This window comes from Leuciscus leuciscus, assembly GCF_965113295.1.
Source record: "Leuciscus leuciscus genome assembly, chromosome: 25".
In the NCBI taxonomy this organism is placed as follows: Eukaryota; Metazoa; Chordata; class Actinopteri; order Cypriniformes; family Leuciscidae; genus Leuciscus; species Leuciscus leuciscus.
The window spans coordinates 16,864,837-16,881,642 of NC_138724.1; the positions used below are offsets into that span (position 1 = coordinate 16,864,837).

The following is a 16,806-nucleotide window of genomic DNA, read 5'->3' on the forward strand; positions in this document are numbered from 1 at the left end:
CAAATGAAACTGTGCTGGTGTGATGTTTCAGGTATAAAAAGAGAGTAGTGGTGAGTGTAGAGTGTAATGGTGTCATTCTATTATAACATAATACATTTCTCCTGTAGAGTGTCTAATATCCAGCAGAATGTGTCCAGCACAATTTTCAGTCTAGTATGAAATAAACTGAAGGTCAAGGGGTCAGAGGGTAAAGGCTATTCCCCCAGCATTCTCGCCTGTAGGATACACAGCCATCTTGGATCTGCGAGGAGAGGGTAAATTAATGCGGTTAGTCAATTTCATTTTCACCCTAAAAAATACATTGCACAGCAGGGTTTGCATCGCATATACAGGGCCAAATGAACATTTGCAGCTTTATGCGTTTATCCAAGCAGATATTTAGTAGCTGAATGAATGCAATGACACGTTTGCACGGCTTTACTGGTTTCTGTTTTTGTTCTGGAGGCCAGAGTTAGCCGACTAGCGCTGAGTGCTAACAAAAACAGTCAGCCGAGACAGAGGCCTAAACCATTTCAACAGATAGATACATGCATTATGTATGTCTAGACATCTAGTATAAAACTGAAACATCACGACTAATATAGATTAAGTGGTTCAATGTGTTTTGGTTTTCATTCATCTTTATTTAAGCCGAAAATGTCTAGTTAGCAGCTACATAGCTATCGGCAAAGCTAACTAGCTGATATAAATGAGAACATTTCGCGACATGCCATTGTTTATTTTACTTATTTATCTCTGTAATTATCTTCGTAACACCATAACACGTACGAATCAGTTTTAATATTTTGAATGATGTTACGGTGTATTGAATTGTGAGTTTGTTAAACTATCTGGCTAGTAATTGATGTTTCTTTATGGATTTAGCTGGTGTTTTAAGCTGATTTTGTGTTTGTTGTCAGGTGTCAGTTCAGAAAGCGATATTTGTTTTGTTTTACAACCATACACCAAATATCTGCTGGGTTTTGAATAGATTAATACATTATTTGTTCACCAACGTACCGAAATAGCAGGACAATATGCTCTTATAGCATACGATTACTCGCTAAATTACAGTAAAGTTTAATCTTTCACATCCTAATCGCGAGATTTAGGTGTAAAAATTGTGCTGAAGAAAAGAAAAACAGCCTGTACGTTTTCATAATGCTTTTTAAAGCAGTATATAGCCTTAGGTCTTGTTCTGCCGTGGTAATTCATTATTTATTACAAGTTCTCAGTATTGCCATATAGAGCTGGTTAATGATATGTCCACTTGATATGTGCAAAGATAATCTGATATGATTTTGCTTCAGATATGGGTGATCAGGAATTAAATATCTTGGTTTTAACCGTCTCCTCTTTTTCCGTAGGTGACAAACGGAATGTTCAGTGCAACGAGAAAGAAGTTTAATGAGGGGGTCGAAAGTGACTACCCGAATGAGGACATGTACTATGGCCCGCAGTCAATGTTTCGATCGGAGAAAGACGTAAGAACAGTCGTTAGTTAATTCTGATTGTTTTGTCCATCGTGTCTAATGCTTTTGTTGACCATAGGTCCGATAGAATGACAATATATTACATTATTATTGGCTTATTTCACATGCACTGCAAACATTTCCACTGACATGACCACCAAAAAATGTGTTAAAATGTTTTCTTTCCAAAATAATAATTATGCAATAGTCCGTCATGAATGTATATATGGTTCAAAACATAACTGATAAATTACATTACTGAAACTAATGTGAATGCCACTATAATGTCATAATTTCCAGACTTTTGAAGTTGGTAGCGTGCCAATAAAAAATCATGGCGGTAACAATTTTGACTGTTTTGTATTTCCCATCATTCTGAATGGCAACACAACAGAGATAAAGCACACAGATAAAGCATCCAATACACATCTAATGTGCGTCATAATTTGTTTTTATGTTGCATTAGTGCTGAAAAGCATCTTTCATTTGTCAGTAAGGGAAATAGAGAGAAATGTAAATGAGAAATATACACTACCATTCTATATATATATATATATATATATATATATATATATATATATATATATATGTGTGTATGTATGTATATATATATTAAGGAAGTTAATAGTTTTATTCAGCAAGGATGCATTGATCAAAATTGACTGTAAAGACATTTTTGATGTTACAAATATTTCCATTTCATATAAATGCTGTTCTTTTGAACTTTCTAGTCATCAAGGAATCTTGAAAAAATGTTTCACAGTGTCTACAAAAATATAAGCACAACTATTTTCAACATTGATGATAATAATAAACGTTTCTTGAGCAGCAAATCAGCATATTAAAATTATTTCTGAAGGATCACGTGACACTGAAGACTGGAGTATTGATGCTGAAAATCACAAGAATAAATTACATTAAAAAAAAAACAAGAATATGAATAATAACAATAATATATTTCACTATATTACCTATCAAATAAATGCAGCCTCGCTGAGCATTAGAGACTTCTTTCAAAAATCTTACATTCTACAACTTATGGATATGTGTATATGTATATGAAAAAGGTTTCTAATATGTGTGTTTAATAATGTCAGATCTTGTTTACATAATATTTAAAAAACTTGTTTTACAGATGCTGCCATCTCCCTCGCCGTCATTGTCAGGTCAATTGTCACAACTTGGTGCGAGTTTGTATGGTCCGCAAAGTGAGTACAAGTCTTCGATCTGGCTTATATTACTGATAAGTTGTTGTGCTTCTCATAAAAGTTCTTTGCACTCTGATTCTGAGCACCATTTGATCAGTGTTTCTTAATTTGTAGGTGCACTAGGTTTCTCAACAAGAGGCATGAGCAACAACAATCCTCAACTGAACCGGAGTTTAACACAAGGCACTCAGTTACCGAGCCATAGCACCCCAACAACAGGCGTCCCAACAATGTCCCTCCACACGCCTCCATCGCCGAACAGGTACGCCATCTCCTCCGTGTGATTTATGTTGTGTGGGATGTAGGGGTGTGCCAAATCATACCGTCCATGATAATACCGGTATAAATTTTTACATGATAAAAAAAGTGTCATATCGCGATATCACTGATATAGCGACGCAATGACGTATGGCGCATTACGTTCCCTAGCACGCACAATAACAACACCTGTCTGAGCGTGAGAGCAGCAAGTCAGCCTCCAATGACGATTTAGTACCTAAAAAGGAGCTACTTCAATAGTATTTGAATAATTCCCGCAGGTCTATCACTTATAATGCGGGAAATTCCCACGCAAACATTGATTTTACCAACCGCGTGAGTGTTCAGCGGTGCCGCGTCTTCTCTCTCTCGCTCTCAAAATGGGTTGCACAAGTCAAGCGTCAATACCACACTTGTGTTTAGCAGTCAGGACATGACGGAATTGTCTTTTGTCACTTGCATCGTAACTAAAGTTTATCATTTTCACTTCTTTTTAAGTCTTATCAGTTTAAACATTTGCGATTTTAAACTATTCAGTACTCTCGCGCGCTCTCTGAGAGATGTTTACTCTGCGTGCACACATAACGTTACAGTAAAGCCGTCTCACAAACAGCTCGCGAGTAACAAAAGTTATTTTTCGCGGATTATGTCGCTTTAACGGGGGGACAAAACACGCAAAATTGTGTAAAAATTCCGGTCATGGTCAGTGTATTTGTAAACAGTCAGTTATGTCTGAAATAAGCATTTTTTCAATTTAATTCAAAGATTGAAATCAAGCTTCCTTGTGTTGTGTAAACTCTTAAAAACAAAATTACCCAATTGTAAAAACACAATGAGTGAGCAAACATTTAGGTGAGATAAATGTAATAAAAAAATTGTCTAAATTTTATCACTATCGTAAGAAGGTCACATTATCGCAAATATTCTTGAAATATCGTGATATAATTTTGAGACTATATCGCCCACCCCCTAGTGGGATGACGTGATCTGCTGTGCTAAATCCCTGCCTTGCTGATGTTTCCGCAGGGGCATCCTTCCCATGAACACCAGGAACATGATGAGCTCGCAGGTAGGGCAGGGCATGGGCATGAGCGGCAGGACCAACAGCATGGGCAGCTCTGGTCTGGGCAGCCCTAACCGCAGCTCGCCCAGCATTATCTGCATGCCCAAACAGCAGCCAGCACGCCAGCCATTCACCATCAACAGGTAAGACTGGCCACACAGGAGTGAGCAAACACAAATTGATTTGGTAAGGCATTTTGAGGCTGTGAGTTTAACATGTCAGTTAGTACAGTTTACTATTTAAAAAAAAATCAATTACAGAAATACCAGTGCCAAGACAGTGGTCAGATTGTTGACTTCTGAAGACACTTTTTGTAACGTTGAATGCTTTCTTTTTCCACAGTAATAGAATGTCTTTAATTTATCTTTATCGTTTATGGCACGGCTCAACAGTAAGGATTGAGGGTTAGGCTAGCAGCCAAAAAATATATATTTAAAGTGTCCCTATTATGCTTTTTTTGAGAGGCTGCTTGCTCACTGCAGAGCCATGGGTCGAGTGTGAAGTCCAGCTCCCCCTCTCTGAATGTAATTTGGGTGTAATGGGAGGAGCTAGAATATCCAATCTCACCCTAATCCTAACTCCATAACTCCACCCATTACATCCAGAGAGATGGAGCTGGACGTCATTTGCAGTGAGCACCACTGTAGTTTGTAATATAGCTGTCTGTGAATGTAAAATCTCTGCAAAGTTTCGAAGAACAAAGTGCAGATAAATAGTAGGGATGGGCATTTTTGTCAATTTTTCATTTCGAGTACTGATATATCTCAAAACTGAGTACTCGCACTCGGGGGTGGGGCTTGTGTGGGGGCGTGGCATGTCCGTCAGGGTGATAATGAAAATAATTAAAACATTAAAAATGAAAACATAGGCCTGTTGAAAAAAATGACAAGAAAAAAAAACACTGCTGGATTATTAATAATATCATACTTTTTTGTTGTTGAAAAATTAACATCTAAAAGGAATATGACTGTCTCAAATAACCAAATCATAGTCAGTAATGTCGGGCATTGGCTATGAGCTGACGCTGAAGAGTGATTGAACACCGGTAAACTGAACCGAGTTGCTAGCGGGTTAATGAACTCAACCAAACGCATTCTATATGAGATTAATCAGGTACATACAACATGAAAGTAATAATACGACTTACTTCTGCACAAATGGATGCAAATGCGCACGTGAACTTGTCTGAATGTGTAACTCCATTGTGGATGCGCTCGTCCCGTAACAACTCTGAAACACGGGCAACTACAGCACAAAGAATTCTAGTACAATAGTGTTTTCATTATAATGTTATGCAAATGGCAGATTGGTGCATTTTCATGATCAAAGTGATTCCAGGCATCACTGCATACTTTCAAATCCATATTTTCAAAAAAACATTTAGTCACAGCGATCATTGTTTTCATGATTGTTCGTCGCTATCACACAGAGTACTCGTGCACATCCCTAATAAATATTGTTATTGTCTCCTAAAAGAAAGAAGCGATTCTGAACGACCTGAAACGAGTCGTCAGTAATTACAGTCTTTCTTCCTGCATGAACCTACGTAGGTTTGTAATACTTTTGCATAATGTGTACCCGTGGTCTTCATTGGCTGCCTTTGAACAATGTCTACTTTTACCCTCAAACACTGTAGTTGTAGCTGAGACTGGAAGAGTTTGATTCTCGTGTTGTTGAAAAGAGGTGATGCGGCAATTTTTGTTACCTTTGATGCATGTACATTTATTATAGGAGACTTCAAAACAACATAAGAAACCTTTAAAATGGCATAATAGGAGCACTTTATGATTATTACAGCATTATTGTGAAATATTATTAGTTTTGTAAATTAAAAATTACTGTTAAAAAGCAACCATAACTCCACTATTCAGTCTCATATGATCCTTCAAAATCATTCTAATATGCTGATATTCTGCTCAAGAAACATTTATTATTATTATTATCAATGTTTAAAACAATTGTGCTGCTTAATATTTTTGTGAAAACTGTGATCTTTTTTTTTCCGGATTCTTTGATTAAATTTAGAAGAACAGCATTTTTAAATGGAAACCTTTTGTAATACTATAAACGTCTTTACTGTCACTTTTGATCAATGTAATGTGTCCTTGCTGAATAGAAGTAGTGTGACCCAATAGCACACTTCCGTCAACTGGATCGAAACTCTCTTACACTGTCCCTGGATCAGCAAGCCATCCTTATTGTTGAGCCTTGTTAATGGACTTTTCCCATTATAACCAAATAACAGGACTAATTCTTTTTTGCAAGGCTTGTTTTCTCTGCACATTTATGGTTGATGGGCACACACCATCTTGTTAGAATCTCCTTTCTTAAATACACACTTTGTTCCTTTGTTTATTGCTAAAATTAAAGCTGATTTTATGTTAAAAAGTGGATTCTCATAATCTTAAATACATATTATGTATTTTAATTAACTTTCACCTTAGGCCAAGATAAGGCCAATCAAGACTGATTAAGACTGACCTTAACAAAAGGGTCAAATCCTCATGTGTGTCATTGTAGTATGTCAGGATTTGGAATGGGCCGGAGCCAGGGGTTTGGAATGAACTCCTTATCCAATAACATCTTCAACGGGACAGGTGAGTGCTTCATTGATCGTGCTTGGTGATGACACACCATGACAGGAAACGTGACGCTTAAATTATGTTCTAGAAAAAGAAGCATTCTATTCTCATTTTATTCTTTTTCTATCATCTGTGTGGCAGACGGGAGTGAAAACGTGACAGGAATAGATCTCTCAGAATTCCCAGCACTTGCAGACAGAAGTCGGAGGGAGGGAAACGGCAACCCAACACCGTTGCATAATCCGCTGGCTGGAAGGGCACCCTATGGTACGAGTTCATTTTACACAGTCGCATCACTTAGCAGCCGGAAACCCAAACCCTCTTAGTTTTTATGACTAAGCATGCTTCTCCTTCAATGGATGATGTGTTGTGAATGCATGACAAGTTCAGTGGTTTTATTTTTATTTTCTCACAATTACCCTCAAACCTTTGTTAAAATGTATCTCTGTGTAGTTGGAATGGTCACAAAGCCATCGAACGAACAGTCGCAGGACTTCTCGATTCACAACGAAGACTTCCCAGCCCTACCCGGACCCAACTACAAGGACCCGACATTGAGCACGGATGAAAGCAAATCAGTCAGTATTGCCTGAATTTGATCTTTCATTAGCTTCATACAGAGATATAAATAAACGTGTAAAAAAAAAAAAACGTGTCATTGTTTTGCAGGATGGGTAAGGATACTTGGCTATTCAAATTTGAAGTGATGCTGTCCAGTGCTGTGACAATTGTTTGACCTTTAACTCATTGTTCTGGCCTCTGCTGTCTCCACAGAACTTGAACTCCTCAGGCAAGGGCAGCTCAAGTGCAGATGGACCCAAATTTCCCGGCGACAAGACATCATCAGCACAGAATAACAACCAGCAAAAGAAAGGGATCCAGGTGTTGCCTGATGGTGAGGCTCCCTAGCAACATTCACGGATGTATTTCAAACAACTTCCAGCTTTGAAAACATAACTGTTGAATAAAACAAGTAATGTGCTTTTTAATCAATTATTTTAAAGTATCAAGAATCTGCTCAGGCAGGTTTCAATGCACCAGTCAGGGTTTCCATTTCAAGTTTATATATTTAAAATATATAATAATAATAATACTTCCAACCCCATGAAAAGTCATGGAAAGCAATATCTTAAAGGGTTAGTTCACCCAAAAATGTCTGTCATTAATGACTCACCCTCATGTCGTTCCAAACCCGTAAGACCTTCGTTCATCTTCGGAACACAAATTAAGATATTTTTGATGAAATCCGAGAGCTTTCTGACCCCCCCAAAGACTGCAACGTTATCTCATCTGATAACTGCAGGAAATAAATTAATTGGTCAGAAGATGTGGGAACCCTGTCCGTTGGAAACACTCAATCAAACTTGACATCCGTTCTCGTCTTTTATAGGCAAGGTAACAAACATTCCCTCAGGAATGGTGACGGATCAGTTTGGAATGATTGGACTCCTGACATTCATCCGGGCAGCTGAGACGGACCCTGGGATGGTTCACCTGGCTTTAGGAAGCGACCTAACAACGCTAGGACTCAACCTCAACTCTCCAGAGTACGATGCTTTAGTTTTTTGCCAAATATTGATTTCTTGTCAATGTTCTCTTTTCGTCCACACATTAATTTCTTCATTTCTGTTTTAACTCCTTGTAGGAATCTGTATCCTAAGTTTGCATCTCCCTGGGCTTCAGCTCCATGTCGACCACAAGACATTGGTAAGAGTTCATTTGACCTAACTGGTAAAGATGGCCAACTCATTTTGGCTCTTCAGTAATGAATGCAACTGTTTTTTTTAGACTTCCATGTTCCTTCAGAGTACTTAACCAACATTCACATAAGGGACAAGGTGAGGTGATAAACACTTTAATAAAACAGCATTGAAATTGTAATGCGCACCCAGCTGACCTCATATATGTGCTCTACACAGCTGGCTGCAATAAAACTGGGGCGATATGGTGAAGACCTGCTGTTCTACCTCTACTACATGAACGGAGGAGACCTCTTACAACTCCTCGCTGCCGTCGAGCTGTACGTCCTGCTGATTAAGTCATTCTTTTCCCCCCCAATTTTTTTTGGTAACCAACCACAGGTGGACGTCGAGAGGTTAAATGGAACGCTTTGTTGTATTGCAGTTTCAACCGGGACTGGCGGTACCATAAAGAGGAAAGGGTTTGGATTACAAGAGCACCTGGCATGGAGCCCACGCTAAAGACCAACACCTACGAGAGAGGAACATACTACTTCTTTGATTGTCATAACTGGAGGAAGGTCGCTAAGGTAAAGATACTGAAATCGGTGTCTTGAAATCTTTTTGTCTTCAGCTACCGAGAGTTGCTGATATTTCTGAAACCTAACATTGGATTTGTGCCATTTCTAATGGCTCATGCCGATATCTAAGAGAGCAGCAAGATGACTGTTACAGTAATGACATATAGTGTAAATAATAGTCGTGACCAATATTTTTTTTTTCAATTATACAATATGAGATAACTCTGTATAAAATATCCAGAAAGTGTAGATGATGATTCTTAAATAACCATAATTTAAAGAGTTCATCCAAAATGAAAATTCTGTCATTAATTACTTACCCTCATGTCGTTCCAAACCCATAAGACTTTCATTCATCTTCGGAACACAAATAAAGATCTTTTTGATGAAATATGAATTGAGTGGTTTAGTCCAAATTTTCTGAAGCGACTTGATCACTTTATATGATGAACAGATATAATTGATCAGTGAAAATAAACTGCTCAACCGAACCTGCTTGAACCATTCTTAAGACACGAGAATGAATCTCTTTGGTTCTTGCGGAAGCTCAAACGTGCTGCGTAACATGAGAATGAACCTCATTGGTTCTTGCTGAAGCTCAAACGTGCTGCGCAACATGAGAATGAACCTCATTGGTTATTGCTGAAGTTCAAACATGCTGCGTAACACGAGAATGAACCTCATTGGTTCTTGCGGAAGCTCAAACGTGCTGTGTAACATGAGAATGAACCTCATTGGTTCTTGCGGAAGCTCAAACGTGCTGCGTAACACGAGAATGAACCTCATTGGTTATTGCTGAAGCTCAAACGTGCTGCGTAACACGAGAATGAACCTCATTGGTTCTTGCTGAAGCTCAAACGTGCTGCGTAACATGAGAATGAACCTCATTGGTTCTTGCGGAAGCTCAAACGTGCTGCGTAACAGGAGAATGAACCTCATTGGTTCTTGCGGAAGCTCAAACGTGCTGCGTAACACGAGAATGAACCTCATTGGTTCTTGCTGAAGCTCAAACGTGCTGCGTAACATGAGAATGAACCTCATTGGTTCTTGCGGAAGCTCAAACGTGCTGCGTAACAGGAGAATGAACCTCATTGGTTCTTGCGGAAGCTCAAACGTGCTGCGTAACACGAGAATGAACCTCATTGGTTATTGCTGAAGCTCAAACGTGCTGCGTAACACGAGAATGAACCTCATTGGTTATTGCTGAAGCTCAAACGTGCTGCGTAACACGAGAATTAACCTCATTGGTTCTTGCTGAAGCTCAAACGTGCTGTGTAACATGAGAATGAACCTCATTGGTTCTTGCTGAAGCTCAAACGTGCTGCGTAACACGAGAATTAACCTCATTGGTTCTTGCTGAAGCTCAAACGTGCTGCGTAACATGAGAATGAACCTCATTGGTTCTTGCTGAAGCTCAAACGTGCTGCGTAACATGAGAATTAACCTCATTGGTTCTTGCTGAAGCTCAAACGTGCTGCGTAACACGAGAATTAACCTCATTGGTTATTGCTGAAGCTCAAACGTGCTGCGTAACACGAGAATGAACCTCATTGGTTCTTGCTGAAGCTCAAACGTGATGCGTAACATGAGAATGAACCTCATTGGTTCTTGCTGAAGCTCAAACGTGATGCGTAACATGAGAATGAACCTCATTGGTTCTTACGCGAGAATGAACCTCATTCGTTTTTGTGGAAGCTCAAACCTGCTGCATAACACAAGAATGAACCTCATTGGTACTTGCGCGTGAGAATGAACCTCATTGGTTCTTACGCGAGAATGAACCTCATTCGTTTTTGTGGAAGCTCAAACCTGCTGCGTAACACGAGAATGAACCTCATTGGTACTTGCTGAAGCTCAAACGTGATGCGTAACATGAGAATGAACCTCATTGGTTCTTACGCGAGAATGAACCTCATTCGTTTTTGTGGAAGCTCAAACCTGCTGCATAACACAAGAATGAACCTCATTGGTACTTGCGCGTGAGAATGAACCTCATTGGTTCTTACGCGAGAATGAACCTCATTCGTTTTTGTGGAAGCTCAAACCTGCTGCGTAACACGAGAATGAACCTCATTGATTATTGCTGAAGCTCAAACGTGCTGCGTAACATGAGAATGAACCTCATTGGTTCTTGCTGAAGCTCAAACGTGATGCGTAACATGAGAATGAACCTCATTGGTTCTTACGCGAGAATGAACCTCATTCGTTTTTGTGGAAGCTCAAACCTGCTGCATAACACAAGAATGAACCTCATTGGTACTTGCGCGTGAGAATGAACCTCATTGGTTCTTTGTGATTCTTTATTTAATAAACATTTTGTGTGTATAACTATTTACAACAAAGCCCAAGATCCGCCCATAAGACTAAATAAATAAAATAAATAAATATTACAAGAAATTAACATAAAATTTTGACCAAAACTATATATAGAAGGATCTCAAAGTCTTTTTGATAAAGTCTCAATAAGGTCCAACCAAAATTGTATTGTCTTTCTGTTAGCGCCGAGCACTTTAGCTGTGGTACACTCCAAAAGGGCAATGTCCAGCAAATAGGACATCCATATAGACATAGCTGGGGTAGTTGGTTCCAGTTTTAGGATAACCTTTTTAGCAGCAGCAAGGGCAGCAGACAGAATCCTCCATTGATTGACAGACAGTGACAGCGAGGAATCATCCAGCAAAAGAAAAACTAAAGGGTCCTTTTGGATCGGAATCCTTAGAAGATCTGTCAGTAAGTCCAGGACTGATAGAGTTCCAGCTTTTGATAGAATGGCATATAATTGAACCAAACTTTTCCAGAATTTTCTTAGGTATTCCAGTAAAAGGTAAATCCAAGTGGTCTCATTTGGTATGCTAAATAATAGGACCAAAAATCTGGTAGCGTAAGCCTCCATGAGGTTTTAGCCTGTGCATAGATTTGAGACGAATTCTAGGCCGTTTATAATTCCATACGAATTTTGTTACTGCTGTACGAAGCTCTTTAAAGTAACCAATAGGTGGTGCCAGAGGTTAAGTTGAAAATAAAAAGCTCCGAAAAAAGAACCAGAACCAAACCCAATCTGCTCCAGGACAGACCACAAAAAATTCCACTCAAGCTGTATAGGAGTCTGCTTGTTGAATAATATGAGGAAGCCTACGTATATTGTCCATAGCAAATCTCCCCCTTAGAAAACCTGACTGATCATACTTGATCAAATCTTAAGGCCAAGACTTTTGCCATCAGCTTTGAATCTGTGGATAGAAAGCTAATTGGCTTGTAGCTAGAACACTCAAGAGAATCCTTCCCTTTCTTCAAAAGCAAAGTTATTAAAGCTATGTTTTGGTGCCTGTGCAGAGCACCTTTTTCTAAAGTAAAATTAAAAGAATTAAGTATCAAGGGAGCCACTATGTCCCATAATGTCTTCAATAACTTCCGGGGGAATCCCATCTAACCCAGGGGCTTTATTACTTCTCATGGAGTCCAGGACAGATTTCAATTCTTCATTTGTCAAAGGGCTGTCTAATATATCGCGCTGAGAATCATTTAATTTGGGAAGATTTAAATGCTTAAGGAATAAATACAAATTTGTTGGGTCAGTGCTGGATTCTGAAGTATACAAATGTTGATAATAAGATTCAAATACTCTATTTACATCCTTAGGTTGAGTATATACTGAACCCTCATGCCTAATAGCAGATCTGCTGGCCTTAGATTCACCATTCTTCAACCTCAAAGCCAAAAGCTTAGAGGGCCGTTCTCCATTGAAATAAGATTGTCTAGTGTGGTGTATGAAAAATTCGATTTTACGGCTCTCTCTACGCTTTTTACTGAAGGATGAAAAACTTATACATTTACCCCTAATAAAACATTTAGTGGGTTTCCCACAATACTTGAGGGTTAGAAGCTGAATCCCTGTTAATCTACAAAAACAAAAATGTACAGTTCTGTTAGCCTGGAAATCCAGACCTAAATCTAAAAGATTAATGGTCTGGTGTCGGTCAATGAAAATCGGCCAGCTCGAGGGGCGGCACCAAGCATGCATTTGAAAATCTCACAGCACGCAATTGGATAACACTACGACCAATCACAACAATAAACCCCATACGCTTAGCTTCCAGCGGAGCTAACTGGTAGATTAGACTCTTCCAGTCGGCAAAACAGCAAAAACACCCTCCTTGCAAAGAAACGATTCGAGCGCCGTCTTCTGTTCCTCTTTTGGGAAAAAGCCAAGTCTAACTCGTTCATTGTAGCGGCCAAAGCCGTTTCAAACAATTGCTATTCATCCATAGGCATCTTGCAATGTTTACTGATGACTTCGACGTCACAGCGCTGTCGTCATCTGTTTAGCTCGCCTCTGGCCCGCCTATATCAGATAACCCGATGTGATTGGTGCAGCTCAGATCGAGGGGCATATTTAATGAGCTCCATTGCTCGACACAACTTGTGCTCTCGCGAGAACTCTGGTTTACCAGGGTACAGTTCTGTAACAAGGAAGTATTAAATCTCCAGCGATTGTGTCTGGAGCCCAACGATACAGAGGTTAAAGTAGTAATTATTGGGGAATGATCAGATAAAAGAAGTGGCAGAAAATCAACTTTACTACTTTTATTTTGAAAGCGATGCACGTCAGCTGACTTCAAATGAGACTCTTGTATAAGGGCAAAAGAGACCTTTTTATATCTTAGATAATCTAAGCATTTGGTTCGCTTGATAGGGCTATTTATCCCACTAACGTTCCATGACAATATGTTTATAGCCATAAGTTATTGAGTAACCGCAATATGCAGACCAACCAGAACAAGGCGGGAGGACCAAAAAGTAGTCCCCAGGAAAGATAGCGGGCGGCAATCAAAAAATATGCAATACATGTATACATACAAATACTACGCATATAAATATATGCATAAAACAAATTGAACTTACGTGGGCGGACTCGGGCATGGAACAGAAAAACACAAACAAGAACAGTAAAAGAATGGGCAGTACGCAAAGAGTTAAAACACACTCTTCTTCCTTAAAGGCACACTATGCAGTTTCCGTTTTTCTCAAACACTCTTCTACCTGCCTTTAACGTAACAGTCTTTGGATACACAGCCAACTAGCAGTCCGGCTCGTCCGTCAACACCTGACCCGGTCATTTTCCGGATAAAAAAAATATAAAAATCCGTCTCGGTAAGGTCCTCCATGGGAACATGGGACTATTCATGCTCATTCACCTCGGATTCTCGTGACACAACCGCCTCAGCTCCTTTCAGGGAAGATTTCAGATTGAGGACAAACTTTTCAACCTCCGCCGGTGTCTCAAGAAGTGAAATCTTCCCTCGGTGAGTAACTTTCACTACCGCAGGATAGCGCAAAAGAGACGTCATTCCCAACTGAGTTAACTTCTTCCTTGCCAATGCCATCGCTCTCCTCTCAGACGCAGTGTGAGTGCTGTAGTCTGGGAAGAAAAGCAGTGGAGATCCAGCAGTGAAGAATTTGTCCAGCAGCACGGACTCCATTCAGGACTGCATTCCGATCTTGATACTGCAGCATCTTAAAGATGAACGTACGAGGGGTAGATTTCGTGCGCTCACCGCTGTATAAATGGGAATCCATTTAGGAAGATAATTCTGTATAAATCGCAGAGGGTCATCTCCTTGTACACCCTCTTTTAGTCCCACTAGACGGACATTAGACTGGCGGCTTTTGTCTTCGATTCTCGACAACTTTTCCTGAAGGGAGTCCACTGCTAGCTTCACCTCCACGGTGTCTTTTTTTGCGTTACGAAACGCTGCCTGCATGTTGTAAAAGTTATTTCTTATCAGCCGAACGTCCTCTTCCAGGACTCCGTTTATCTGCGATCGGGGCAAATTCTCCCTTAAACAGTTCCCTGACGAAGCTGAGGTGCATTTTTAACTTGTCAGCAACAATGGCGCAAAGTTCCCCCTCAGGAACACAATTAGGGTCTTTAACTCGCTTTTTTCCGGGGAAGCCAACGTTAATTGACGTTTTGCCATCTTCATTTGTTGCACCGTCATCAAAGCAACCAAAACTAACCAAGCGTTGATAGTTTTACTGAGAACAGGTAGATTAAGGAGACCGAGTCAGGGAGCAGTCGAACTACACAGCCATTGCTACCGGTGGGTCAGGTGATCAACCTCATTGGTTCTTGTGGAAGCTCAAACGTGCTGCGTAACACGAGAATAAACCTCATTGGTTCTCGCACATTAAGCGATCGTGCTCGAGTTTGTTTACCACAACTGATGTGTGAGTTGATGATTGTTTATATGTGATTAAAAGCCTAAACTCAATCTGTTCATCATATAAAGTGATCATGTCTCTTAAGAAAATTTGGACTAAACCACTCATTTTATATGAATTAGTTTTACGATCGCTTTATGAACGCTTTGAAGCGTCAAAGTGTTAGTTGCGTAGCTGTCAAAGATTTTCCTTCATGTTCCGAAGATGAACGAAAGTCTAACAGGTTTGAAACTGAAAGGGTGAGTAATTAATGACAGAATTATATTTGTGTTTGAAATGCATTAAAATTAATTGTAATAAATTATATTGTTTAATTTGATCAAAAGTACTTTTTATGGGATTCAGTTAATTTTCACACGTACATGGCAAAAATGTTTGAATTAATCTGCTGCAGTGTGAACATTGATAAATATGACTGATTATTTACAAAAAAAGTTGAAAAGTGAAAATGTGCACCTTGAAGTACTTATTTGACTAGTTGTCGATGCTGATAATGACGGAATATGTCATTATTATACTGAACATTCAAGTGAAGTGCATGTCATATATATATATATATATATGTTGCTAGACGTCAGCTCTGTGCTTTCCTCTCGTCTCTCAGGAGTTTCACCTGGAATACGACAAGCTAGAGGAGCGGCCTCACGTGCCAACCACCTTCAATTACAATCCGGCCCAGCAGGCCTTCTGAAGCTGCGTCCATCAGCACCCGTGAGCTCTAGGAGCGATCGGCCAGAGACAGCCAGCCGACCTGCCCGACCACAAAAAACCTGGTTTTATTCCTCAACTGTCTGGACAAGAACTGCGGGAGGGGGAGGGGAGGGTGGCAGGGGTCTCCACCTTGGAAACTGGGGGGGAGGGACCCTGCCTTACAAATTATGTGCTGCCCGAACACAAAAAAACACTTCTATATATTTTCATTCTGTTTTTAAATTCCCCCTCTTACGTTTTTTTCTTCTTCTCCCTCCATTTCATTTCGAGCAGGGTCAATGTTTTGTTTACTCCTCTGATGGAAAGCCCCTTTTGGTGTTTGCCTGGAGTCTTTGAAGTTGCAGTACAGCACACAAACACATCCATTGGTATTAAAGAGAAAAAAAAAAAAAAACGCAGTTCGCGCTTTGTTTTCCGAAGCGCGCTGCGCTAACAAACAGGACAGACACAAAGACAAATCCAATACATGTGAATACACAAGGGCAAAAGAAAATGCAATGTTCATTGTTGCACTATTTAGTAATAAAAGAACACAAAAATTGTTTTCTGCTTTTTTTTTTAATGTGGGAAAATCGCTCCGCTCACATCGTTGTCTGGAAGGACGCGCGGCCCTGTCATTAACATCATGGAGGTGCTTCCCCCCCCCCTCTTTTTCTTTCGTTTGTCATTCCTTTTGCTCCATCCACCTGCGTTCCTCATCCCGAGCTGATTTCTGCTTAGTTTCAATAAAACCCAATCAGACTGTTTCAGTGACCGTTGCTGGGCACAAGCCGCGGACCAGGCGGTTGTGAGCTTATCAAGAAACATTGTTCCAGAATGAATACAAACCCTTTTCAGTCTTTGTTACGATTTTGTAATAAACGTGTACATTTTTTTAATTTTTTGACATCACATGAATAAAGATATGTATGTATGAATGTGTATATATATGATATATATAGATAGATGTATCTATATATATATATACATTACGTCTATTTTGGAAGAAGTAACTATGCTTGACCTCGTTTTTAGGAGGTAAACAGAAATGGCATTATGTGGTAGAAGCAAA

At 39.6% G+C, this 16,806-nt stretch overlaps 1 protein-coding gene across 1 annotated transcript; it reads left to right on the top strand.

The window, feature by feature from the left end:
• Positions 1 to 173: 173 nt before the first annotated feature.
• Positions 174 to 16,297, top strand: cnot2 (CCR4-NOT transcription complex, subunit 2). Its single transcript, XM_082160049.1, has 15 exons — positions 174 to 267; positions 1,347 to 1,463; positions 2,587 to 2,659; positions 2,774 to 2,921; positions 3,944 to 4,123; positions 6,501 to 6,577; positions 6,704 to 6,829; positions 7,016 to 7,140; positions 7,337 to 7,457; positions 7,953 to 8,109; positions 8,208 to 8,269; positions 8,351 to 8,400; positions 8,482 to 8,582; positions 8,687 to 8,831; positions 15,649 to 16,297. Exons 2-15 carry the CDS (start codon positions 1,359 to 1,361, stop codon positions 15,733 to 15,735), a joined length of 1,557 nt encoding a protein of 518 aa, XP_082016175.1. The 5' UTR covers positions 174 to 267; positions 1,347 to 1,358; the 3' UTR covers positions 15,736 to 16,297.
• Positions 16,298 to 16,806: the final 509 nt, after the last annotated feature.